Source organism: Prinia subflava, chromosome 19 (assembly GCF_021018805.1).
Source record: "Prinia subflava isolate CZ2003 ecotype Zambia chromosome 19, Cam_Psub_1.2, whole genome shotgun sequence".
Lineage (NCBI taxonomy): Eukaryota > Metazoa > Chordata > Aves > Passeriformes > Cisticolidae > Prinia > Prinia subflava.
The window spans coordinates 1,102,212-1,113,834 of record NC_086265.1 but is presented as its reverse complement, the minus strand read 5'-3'; the positions used below and the strand labels follow the sequence as shown (position 1 = coordinate 1,113,834).

General features: G+C 47.1%; 1 protein-coding gene across 1 annotated transcript in view; it reads left to right on the top strand.

Annotated features, from left to right (window-relative positions):
- The first annotated feature begins 582 nt into the window (after window positions 1-582).
- Window positions 583-11,623, top strand: part of TMEM132C (transmembrane protein 132C) — a 168,073-nt gene continuing 157,032 nt past the window's right edge. The window contains exon 1 of the mRNA XM_063415993.1: window positions 583-1,378. Coding sequence (XP_063272063.1) covers window positions 1,333-1,378 — 46 coding nt within the window. The 5' untranslated portion in view covers window positions 583-1,332. The remainder of the gene's footprint in view (window positions 1,379-11,623) is intronic.

Below are 11,623 nucleotides of genomic sequence, written 5' to 3'. Positions count from 1 at the left end.
GAGGAAAGAGACGCGAGCTACCCAGGATGCCCAGGGGAAAGCATCAAAACTAAAGCAATAGAGATGAAACGGCCGCCTGTGAATTATGTTTGGAAGATGGGGCTGAAAACGTGTACGAAAGGAGAAACAAGAGGGTGAGGAGGCGGTGGTGGGGCAGAGCTGGGTGAAACAGAGGTGGGGAAACACAGATGGGGCAAACAGCGGTGGGGCAAACACGGGCGGGCCCAGGGGTTTCGCGGTGGTTTTCCCTCTGTGAGAGGAACGCGCACAAGGCACTCTCGTGTTTTGACAGGGCTCATTTCTTGTCCATTTTTTCAGTTTTTACTCGCAGCGGGAGCGGTGCGGTGAGCCCGCGGCGGATCCGCTCGGTCCATCCCTCCGCTCCGCGCCCCTCTCCCGCGCCGGGGCTCCCCTCGCTGCCGTGCCCGCTGCCCCGAGCCCCGCTCAGCCCTCAGCCGGTCCCGCTCCATCGCTCCATCGCTCCCTCAGCCCCGAGTCCCCGTCCCCTCACGCCCCTGAGGGTGGGACTCAGCGCTGCCCCCTCCCTTCATCCCTCCCTCCCTCCTCCCCAGGAAAAGTGTCTGAGCGCGCCGCGGCCGCGGCCCCTCAGAAAGGCGGGGAAAGCGGCGGAGGGCGCTCGGGGCCAGCGCAGCCGGACAGCGGCCGTGGGGACGCGCCAGCCGCGCCGCTTCACGCACCTTCCCCTCCCTTTGCTCACCCGCTTCCAAAGTTTTGCCCAGGGAGCGTCAACGATGCCGGCTGGGGGAGCCACCATGGGCGCTGCCCGTGCGCGCCGGGGTTAGCGCTGAGGGCGCGGAGCGGCGCGAGGAGCGGCGCGCGGCACTGAGGGCGCGCAGTGGCGCGCGGAGCGGCTCGCGGAGCAGCGCTGAGGGCGCGGAGTGGCGCGCGGAGCGGCTCGCGGAGCAGCGCTGAGGGCGCGCAGTGGCGCGCGGCGCTGAGGGCGCGCAGCAGCGCTGAGGGCAGGGAGCGGAGCGGCGCTGAGGGCGCGGAGCGGCGCTGAGGGCAGGGAGCGGAGCGGCGCTGAGGGCGCGCAGCAGCGCTGAGGGCAGGGCGCGGAGCGGCGCTGAGGGCAGGGAGCGGAGCGGCGCTGAGGGCGCAGAGCGGCGCTGAGGGCAGGGAGCGGAGCGGTGCTGAGGGCGCGGAGCGGCGCTGAGGGCGCGGAGCGGCGCTGAGGGCGCGGAGCGGAGCGCGGAGCGGGCCTGCGCTCGGAGCGATGGCGCGGACGGCGGGCGCGAAGAGCTAACGGCGGAGGAGCCCCCGGAGCCCCGGGGCCGGGCGGGACGTGGCCCGGCGCCTCGGCAGCCCCTCGGCATGGCGCGGGCGGCCGGGCTGCTGCTCGGAGCGCTGCTCTGCGGAGGTAAGGGGCGCGGGGGGCGCGCAGCGGGCACCAGTTGATCGCGCACGGGCGGCTCCTTCCCGAGCCCGGAGTGCTCCTGTCAGCCGTGTGAACGGAGCTGGCTCTCCTCTCCCCCCTGCCTTTCCTTTAAATCCTGTCTCTGCCTCTCTCTGCTGCTTTCTCTCTGCCCGGTTATGTGAATGGTGGGAAACCTTGTGAGCTTGCGTTTGTCTAAGATGAGAATCGGGCAAAGTTTGCTTCCGTCCTCAGCGATGATGATTTTACAGATGCGTGTTAATTACTGCGTTGTGTTAAAGGAGCTCTGTGGGAGGGGGTTGGAGCGGAATTTGGGCAGCGGTGAAAGCTCCAAGAGCAGCACGGTGACGGTGTTTGGGAATAGCGTCCTTTAAATGACAGTGGAATTGTGCGGTGTTAGATCCGGAGCCTGGATGGAAGAGCTGTCACCTGGGTTGGACAAGATGCTTGTTATCTTGACTAAAGGGACAGCTGAGGAACAGGTTTGGCTTAGCAGAGAGGTCATTGGAATGATGGAGCTGGTTTTTCTCATCGCTGAACTTCTGTGATGAGAGAGTTCCTTTGACAAAGGCAGATCTCTTCTGAAGTGGCTCAGGGATGCAGACAGTGCGTGCTCCCGAGGGGGATTTCTGTGCAGAGCAGTGGGTGACTGCCGTGTCTCAACACTTCTTGTATTTTTGCTCAGACGAAACATGATGGTTGTGGATGCTTTGTTAAACCATGCCCTCCTCCCCGTCTGGGTGCGAGGCTGTGGAAACTTCCTAAGCTATCTGCAATGCCTGCTGTTGTTGCCATTCCTAGGAATAAAAACATAATTTTGCCCTTTATCCTGCTGGCATTAGTGGTGCTCTTTGACTGTGGTAAGAAGATTACTCTTAAAAGACTCTTCATTGTTCAGCTCGGTCCAGTCCTGCCAACCTCTCTCCCCGGGCAGTTGGTTGTGGAGGCAGCCGTGAGAGGTACAGAAGTATTTCAAGGGTGAAGCAAGAGCGGGATCAGGAGCAATCCATAAAGGGACTTTTCCCACCCCGGTCGGCAGGGAAAACAAAGTACTTGGCAGAAAATTGCATGGCCTCTTTATGCCCGTCATTTCAATGTGCATTAAAATTATCGGACGGCCCAGTGACTTGACGCGCTCTGGAAGTGCCGATGCGAAGAGTCTAAAATGCAGGTTTCTGGTCTGACCGCTGTAGCCTGGAGGTGAGAATTGTGTCAGCCTCGTGCTCACCTTCGGAGACTGCACGGGATTAAGGTTTGCAAGGAGTGCCTGCCCTTTTGTGGGGCTGCTTTGACAAGCGCATCCTCTTCCAGGAGCGTTTGCACCGGGCTCAATGTGCTGAGGTAGGCACCGATGCAGGGACACTTCTCTATGAGGTGCCCCTGTACTGGTGAAATTTCTATTGTGAAAGTACTTACACGACAGAAATAGGTGGTTGTGATTCTTCCTAAAGGCAGGAGAAAGTGCCACAGGGCAGGTTTATGAACAGCCCACCTCCTTAAGCGGTTTGTCCCTGCCGGAACCGGGCTCGGCGTTGTCTCAGCCATGCGGGAGAAGTCGGGGGTGGTGCCCCAGCCAGGCACTGCCAGCTGCTGCTCCGGGCTCTGCTCGGCCAGAAGAAAAGACAAACTATTGCTTTCCTTCAGGGGAGAAAAGCAGAGGTTCTGAGCGGGGAGCTGGCCTCTCAGCATTGTTGGGCACTGTATGATTTAGAAAAGAGCCACTTAATTAAACTTATTTAATAAGGTGTTTGTATAGTTTCCTGCGGAGCTTTAATGAGCGTTTCATTTGCGCTCCCCTCGTGTATTTGCACTCTCTTTGTTGGCGTGTGAGGATAGTGATTGTTCTTGAGAGCTAAAGTCCAACTAAATGAAAGTCACTTTATAGCTCGCAAGCAAAAACGTTTGTAAATGTGCTGAGAAACTCACTGTTATAGACAAGTTGTCATTTGCTATTTAAAGAGCTATATTTACTTCTCTAAACTCATTAGCATCTCCTATCAGGCTTGAATTTCTAAGAAAATTCTCCTGAAATGTTGCCTTAGGCCTCAGTGTGCCATTATGCTGGGGTTATTATCTGGCCAATAATGTTAATTCATTCAATCTCAAGGAAGAAGCTTGGCATTTAATTTAAGCCATGCCTCTAGTCAGACCAGGATATATAAAAGTCAGTGTGCAAAAGTGCTCCTGCATTAGGTGCAAGCGCATGTTTTACATGCCAATTATTGGATGGCTGCTCTTTAGGTGGAGAGGATGTGTGTGAAATTGTATTTACATAAGTAAATCCCAAGTGTATATATATTCCTTTCAGGAAATGACCTCTTTTCAGCAAAGTGCTAATGCATGTGCTTAAGCCCCTTTATAGCCTATAGGATGTATTCATGAGCTTGAAGGAAGATTATTTATTTATTTCAATAGCTTTTGTGAGGCAGAGCTAAATGTGAACACACATGTACAGATTTACTTCATTTGGTGATGGACAGATAAGTGGGAACCTTCGCTTTCCTATTAGTGAGCCAGAACAAGGCTTACAGAACTGCAGGTACAGTAAGCCCTAAAAAAGCTTTTAAGGATGCACAGCCAGAGAACTGATTTGTTTGCACAAGCATCTGTAAGTGCAAGAAAGTGTTGAACAGGAGCAGCTGTGAGGGGTGCATGGAGTTAGCAGGATTTGAGGTACAGGAGCAGTGTTTGAGCACAAAGGCAAACACAGCTGTGCATCCATAGGTTGGCACAGCACCTGCCGGGGTTCTGCTCTGCCCTTCCTCGTCCCACAGCCCTGCAGCACGGCCTTGTTTTAGTTACACTGCACTGGACACTGACTGAGGCTCTTTATCTTGAATGTTGTTTGATTCTGATTTAAAATTAATCAAGCAGCCAGGTGTTTTTATATTGTATTTTGGAAGTTCAGTAGCATGGCATACCCTACGGTTATGGGAAACTTCCTAAATTTCCTTTTTCTCAATTTCATCACGTTAGTGCTTGCCAAGAGCACAGCAGGAACTTGCATTATGTTAAATTATAGCTGCATGGAGTTTTTATAAGTGGCTAATCTCTCTTCTGGATAGAACCCTTTCAAAATGGAGATAGTGCTGTTAATATTCCACTTTACTTTGTTTTCATATTTGGTAGTAGATCAAAGTTTATTAGACACCGTACTTACCTAGTAAAACACCCAGCAGTTGCACTACAAATGGCTGTTCAAAGCTGCTTCTAAGTGCATGACTGTGATATAAAATATCATCCCTGTAATCGCTTTTCTAATGCATAAATGTGTGTCTGGCTCTTGAATTGCAGAACTAAATATCTGTGTAAAATTAGGTACTAAAACAGCACAATGTGATGTTTTCTTAAATGGCCAAATATTAGTAAGTATTGACATATTCTGTTCATTGGGATGAAGGGATGGGGTTTATTGTGATTTGGGATTTAGTTCCATGTTTTTACACTCTAATGACAAAGCAGAAGTTCAGTGCTGCTGAAAAGGTGGTGTGTAAGGAATAGCCAGAAACTCTGTGAATAATGGCAAATTTGCCAAAAGTGCTGGAATGCAAACTTTTTCCTGGTTAGAATTTTCGAGGTAATGCCCCTCTGCAGTAAATCCTTCAGAGCTTTTGTTCCCAGGTGTGGTTAAGGTTGTGTCTATCTAAGATAGTTAAGTGACAAATAATTAAATTAAAGCCTGCAATCGTTCAAGGTGTGATCATGCCATTAAAGAGGCGTCAGAGATTTTGTGTGCAGAATCCCAGTTTTCTCTAGGGAAAACTTTTTCTTTGCATGCAAGTGTGTGCTGCTACAGGGAGATTTTGGCAGGGGTTCGTATCTGGCAGGCTCCACTAGATGTGTCCCAGCTATTCCCAGAGACACAAAAAGCATATTCTGATAAAAGATGTAAAATGGCAACAAGGAGAGAACTGGTGTGTAAGGGCAGTGATGGAAAACCATCTACTAGCGATGGTAAAAAGGTAAATGTGAGGGGAAGCAAATGCATGTTGTGGGTGATTTCCAGTCATAGCTGTGCATCTCTTTGGAGGAGACATTTGCTGTGCAGGAGGGAGAGCTGATTCCAAAGAGGAGCGGGTTTAGTGCGAGGAAGGCTGCTACAGGAACTGTACCTGGTCTCTGCTGTCAGGATTACCCCTGCCTTGATGTTCCTGTCAATCATTTCTCTCTTTCCCTCTGTCTCTTATCCACTGGGATTGCCACTCTGGGGAAAGACTTGACCCTGGTTTGGCCACCTTGTCCAGTGGGACTGTTTGGTTTGTTTAGTGTCTAAACACTGCAGTGATAAAAATACTCCAGTGATAAAAAAGAAAGGCAATATTTTGGGAAACTGTAAGGTGTTAGCTTAAGGTATTTGGCTGAAATTGGACTTGCCTGTCCTTCATAGTCATTAGCAATAACTTTCTGGCCAGAAAAGTTGTTTTTGTCTAGTTCAAAGTCTTGTCCTGACTTGCTCTTAGAGGCCTGAGTCCTTTATATTTTATTCAGCCTTCCTTACAGACTCAGTACCCTGGCAAAACAGTTTCACAGTGTTCAGCTCTTCAAGCAGTTGTACTGTTTTGTGTTCTGTGGACTGGCTCAGGCTCTAGTGACAGATGTGACCCCTTTGAAACAGGGACGGACAAATGGTGCATTGAAAGTTCATAGCTTCTGCAGTCTCCTCACTTAGAGGTATCTGGTAAAAGCCTGCGGATGCATCTCGCTTTGGAAAGAATTTCAGCCCAGCAGTGCCTGTGTTTTAGTTAGCAAATGGAAATACTCTCTCTTTATCTATTTGTTCACATTTTTTTGGGTCAATACACAGCCTCAGGTCAGCATTTTTCTTTTCAGCTGTATCTAGTGAAATGACCCAGTGAGTGTACTCTTCTATTTACCTTGCTAGTCTAAAGCATATTAATCTGTAGAGCTTGGATTCCATAAACAAAGTGTCATCCCCATCACTGAAATTACTGGCAGCTTTGCAGCCCTGCTCAATTAAGTGAACTTTTCGTTAGGGAAGTACATTGGGACTAAGTGGTTCTTTGCCACTACACTTAAGAAATGTGCTAATGTCTTCCAATTGCAGCGCTGACATCTTGGGTCAGTAACTTTGTGCTTGGAGACAGCCTTTTCTGGCTCTTTTTTTTGCTTGAATAACAGAGATCATGCTGGTTGTAGTGCCACTGTCATTAGCCAAAGCCTCCTCTTACAAGTGTGCAGTTTTAGCAGCTTGACAGCTGTGAGCAGCCACACAAGTCCCCTGAAGTGGGCACTTTTATTGTACCCTGCAAGAATTTAACCTGAGTTTGCCATCCACTGGGGTTACAAGAGCCATGGGTAAGGTCAAACGTCTTCTTTTTGTTAATAATTTCTTCTCGCTTCTGAAAAGCATTGTAACTTTATGTAACCATTTAATTTTTCCTTCTGATTAAGAGTGAAAGTTAACTTTTGAAGTGTTTGATTCTGTCCTTGTGAAATTCCATTTTCTAACCAGTTGTACTGCCTGAGGGTGCTGTTCTTACCAGATTGGGCCAATGGAAATTGATGTTGCCAGGTTTCTGCCCTCTCCCAAACCCTTCTTGTGCCAACCCTGGTGTGCCTCTAATTCCTCTGGAAACTGCTTCAGGGGAGATAAAGCACATGGAATACACTTTTTTTTTAAAATAAAGGGTGAGTTTGTATCACCTTGGGATCAACTTACTGCTTGAATAAGCAAGAAGGGGGAGGGACAGCAGAGCTGAGCTGGGTCCTGCAGTTGCAGTGGTATGGCTTTAATTTGTCCCTGGGACACTGCAGGGGAAAAAAGGGATTGTTCTGGGAGTTGCTTACATTGTATATCCACTGCAGGATATTAAACACTGAGAGGTTAGAGAACATGAGAGGCACTCTGTAAATGATGCAGCTTTGATTTCCATATCGGGTGGGCTTTTTTCTCATTTTGCTGGTTCTGTATCACGCTGAACAAATAAAAGTGAGGCTTACATTAATATACTGCCATTTCCTCATGCAGGTAGAATGTGATTTTTGATGCTTAAGATAAAACTATTTTCCTGAGCCCAAACCAAACACACACCATCACCACCCCCCAACAAACCAAAGAAAGCCACAAACCCTGAGTTTTTTGCACTATTATTTCAAACAGGGTTGGTAGCACTACTTCTTATTAGAGTTGTCATTAGGAGAGCTTGGTTTTAGTTTCTTATAAATTCCCTGGCCATTAACTGTTTCAGCTAAAGTACTCTGTGCCAAGCATCTGCCTCAGATTGAATTTTTTTTTTTCTTTTCCAGAACTTCAGCCAAGAATTCAGTGGTTTACAAGAACAGAGCTCGTGGAGGGGGGCGGGGGTAGAAACTCTGGATTTTCCTTTGTTTAGAGACAGTTGCTGACCTCTTGTTTGAGAAGCACTGATGGAACATGTCAGGAGGAGACCTGGGAGATCGCTGAGAAAACAGTGCTTGGGTGATTTGATGGGATGTCAAGTTAGCAACATTTGAAAGGATAATTTTGCTTGTGACAGGGACAGAGTCGATGTGTCCTTAGAGCTCAGAGCTGTGGGAACTGCCGTGCACCGGGCGTGTGCCTGCCAGGGTGAGCCTGCCCTGGCAGTTCAGGTGTTCCCTGCAGGACTCCGAGCTGTGGGCAGGGCAGTGCCCACCCTTGTGCACCCACGCTCTGTGCCAGCAGGACACTCTCCTGGAGCAGGGAGGGAGGAGAAGCAGAGCTGCACGGGTGGGCACACACCTTCTGTGGTGTGTCCTGCTCCAGTGCCCCTTGTCACCAGCTGGAACCTCCCTCAGGTGGGCACGGAGTCAGGCCCTGTGCTCCATGATTTAATTACCAATTTTAATTGCTGCTGGCTGCAGCTGAATTACCGTGCCAGTCGCTGTACAATGCCATCAGACTGTTTGCAGACTGAGGCCTGACCAGTGCCTGTATTTGCTGTGAAGTCTGTTTGATCCACACGCTCATTTCCAGCTGTTGTTGGGTTGGTGCTGTGGGTGTGCTGCTGCAGACAGTAATTATGCCTTATCTGTCTTTATTCTTTTAAATCGTTTTTTCACGACTTCAAGTGGTAGGGTTTTTTACTTTCTAATTTCATATCTCTCTGGAAACAGCCAGAATGTTTGATTTTTGCACTGTAGAATCAAATGACCTCTCACTCTGCTGGCATGAAATAAAGAATAGCAAATAGAATAAATAACTACTGTGGGGAAGTTAATATAGTATTGACTTCTCAATACTGGTTAATTTTCACTGATCAGAACATGAGGGAAGAGGGAGATTGAATCTGGCTGCCCCTTAGTGAGGGGTGGATACCTACCTGTGAACAATATCCTAAAAACTCATGAGGGTTTCAGTTTTGCTACAGATTTATGTAAAATCTTACAGAGCGTGGATTTGTCTTACAGCTTTGTCATAGTTCATAGTGTACTTTGTTGTTATTCCTTGCACTCCCACATTTTTAATGATGAGTTTAATCTAGGCTTTCTCTATCTCTGCTCTTTTGGTGGGATGTGAAATCGGGTGATGTTTCATGGCTGCAGCTGTGCAGCATTGAGCTGTTCAGATGGAGAAGATGCTTCTCCTTGAGCACAGCTACAATTTGGGATTTAGACTCCACTCATACACCATATGGGTGGTACTGCTAGAAAGGGCTCCACGTTTTCTGGGCAGTGTCTGTGCTGTGAAATGTTTGTTGGGTGACTTTGTCTGTGCTGGGGTTTGGCACCAGTAGCCAAGGAGAGCTGTACCTCACCTGCCTAACCTGAGTGTGAAGGCTCTGCCTCCTGGAAAAGCTCATGAGACACTGCATGAGCTTGTGATTCTTCTTGGCTGGGTCTCTTGTGTCTATCCTCCTGTGCCTTCAAATCTTTGTCTTTTAGATTTACTATTGAAATAAGTTGTTTTCTTTGGCAGAGTGACTAATTGCTATATTTTCTATCTTTTGTAGGTGCTCAAAAAGACAGTGTTTTATGACAGATGTTACTGAGCTCATACTGTATCAAATGCCTTTGTGCTTCTCTTTTTCATAATTATACCCTTGATAATTCCAGAAAGAAATCTATTAAAGGAATTCAGAAAGAGGGAACTCTCTTCCCATGTATATGTGTTGAACATGCTCCCTTGTCATTCCATCACAGTGAGAAGAGGGAAGAGCAAGGAATTCTAAGTGTTCCCTATTTTCTGTAATTCTCTCCCCAGCTGTATGTGCAGATGTGAATGCTGAGCTAACCTGTCACATTTCATTTGTTCATCTGTAAAATGGAAATGACTTGATTACCTTTTTGCTATCATAATGTGGATAGGAAAAGTATTTTTTTTTACTTTGGGGTCAATTGCAGGCTCTTTTTACAATAGTACCTGCAGCTGAACAGGGACTACAGTGAATTATTGCTGCTTCATTTTTACTGAGATAAGCCCACTCTGATAAAAGATCAGGATCACATGATAGTGCTCAACAATTCACTGCAGCTGCCCATTAGTTACATTTTCATATTGATTCCATAAGCAGATATGTTATGCTTTGGAATGTCAGCAAGCTGGTAAAAGGAATTTTTTTTCCAATTGTATGTGACATAATGGAATTAGAATATTGTCCTTTTTCCTTTGGAGTGTCCTGAGCAGTCTGGAGATAAAAGGGTTGGCGCTGCCTGGTCTTGAAAGACAAATGTGGGAACACCTGTAGTGCAAGGTCCATCTGGAAGGTCTTTATTGCATTATACCCTTATTCAAAGAACCAGAGATTCGCGTGTTGCTGTGGCTGTTTCACGGATTAAAGTTGGATATCTCTGTAGTTCAGGCTCAAAGCTTCACAAGTCCTCAAAGCTTCAGGCCTCCATTGAACTTTAGTCTTGGTTTTGAAGATTCATTTAGAATTAAATTAGCTGTAGCGATGAAACTGTGGCACTTTAATAGGAATCATCAGATGACATTTAAACATGATCCTGGAGTGCAGTCATGTCAGGACTGGTTTGAGGTAAAAAAATCATGCCTGTAGGCAACATTGTTCAGGAAAGTCACAAAATGCAAATGGTTCCTTTGAACAGAACTTACATTGATTTGTTTTTGTTTTGAGAAGAGGAAGAGGATCCACCTTTGTCAGTTGCTGAGATGTGAATTGGAACTGAATCTACAGTTCTGAGTGCCTCTAAAATTTGGATCCTGATCTAGACCCTGAAATGCACCTCTCAGCTTTATAGACCAAATCAATTCAACAGTGCTTCCAAACACGTTTAGACTTTAGCAGTGTTCTGACATTTTTTTGCACTTTTGTGCCTCTTGCACCTCCCTCCCTTCTCTTTTCCTTTAATAAGGGTGTGTCAGATTGGAGCCGTGGGTCTCCAGGGCTCATTAGTTTCTCTTGACTTTTCCTAGTTCATTATTTTCTGACTGTGGACTTTTCTAAAGTTAAAGATGAGCTTTTAGTGTTAGAACTTGTACATGAACACCTGCCAAGGCACTGGCAAAAGCTGTTGGCTGACAGAGTTTATTTATCTAACAAGTCATGGTTGCTTGGTAAAATGCCTTCAGCCCACCTTGTTTTCCATGCAATTTCCCTTCCAGTGAACAAACTGGGTGTGATGTGTCAGACATTCACAGTGTCACTCACAGACAGATAATAGTTTACACTGATTCCTCCCCTCCCAGCATTTACATATTCCTTTGTTGGAAGAGGAGAAAGTTCAGGATGCCAGGTGTAATTTGGCACTGCTAGACTGTGTCAGAGTTGAAGTGACTTTGGAAATTTCTCTCTTTTCATGATAATTATTCTCTTTATAAGTGATAGGTACAGTTCAAATATAACTGTTCCAGTATCCTTCATGGGAGGATGTTTGAAACAATCTGAGTCCATTTGCTCAGCTTATTAAAGGGCATTTAATGCAAATTATTTGGCTGTTACAAGTAGGGGCATTTTAAATGTATTTATCCTTGATTACTCATTTGGTTTTCACCTCTAAAGGAATAAAATGTAACCAGAATTTTCCTTCTCTGCCCTGTGTCATGCAGTAGCCTTGCACAGTTTGGACGAAGAGAGAGGCTGAGTTTTGGTGGAATTTTGCTGTGGGGTTTTGTCAGCACAGCAGTTCCCCATTTCATCCCTGACTTTATCAAATGATGGTTCATGTGCTGTTTCTGGCTTCATCTGGTGCTGAGAACTCCTGAGAATGTCAGAGTTGTTTCCACCTGATCCAGCGGGGTGATGTGAGAGAGGGAGGGAAGAAAGCAGAGCATTTTCATCGGTGGACTGT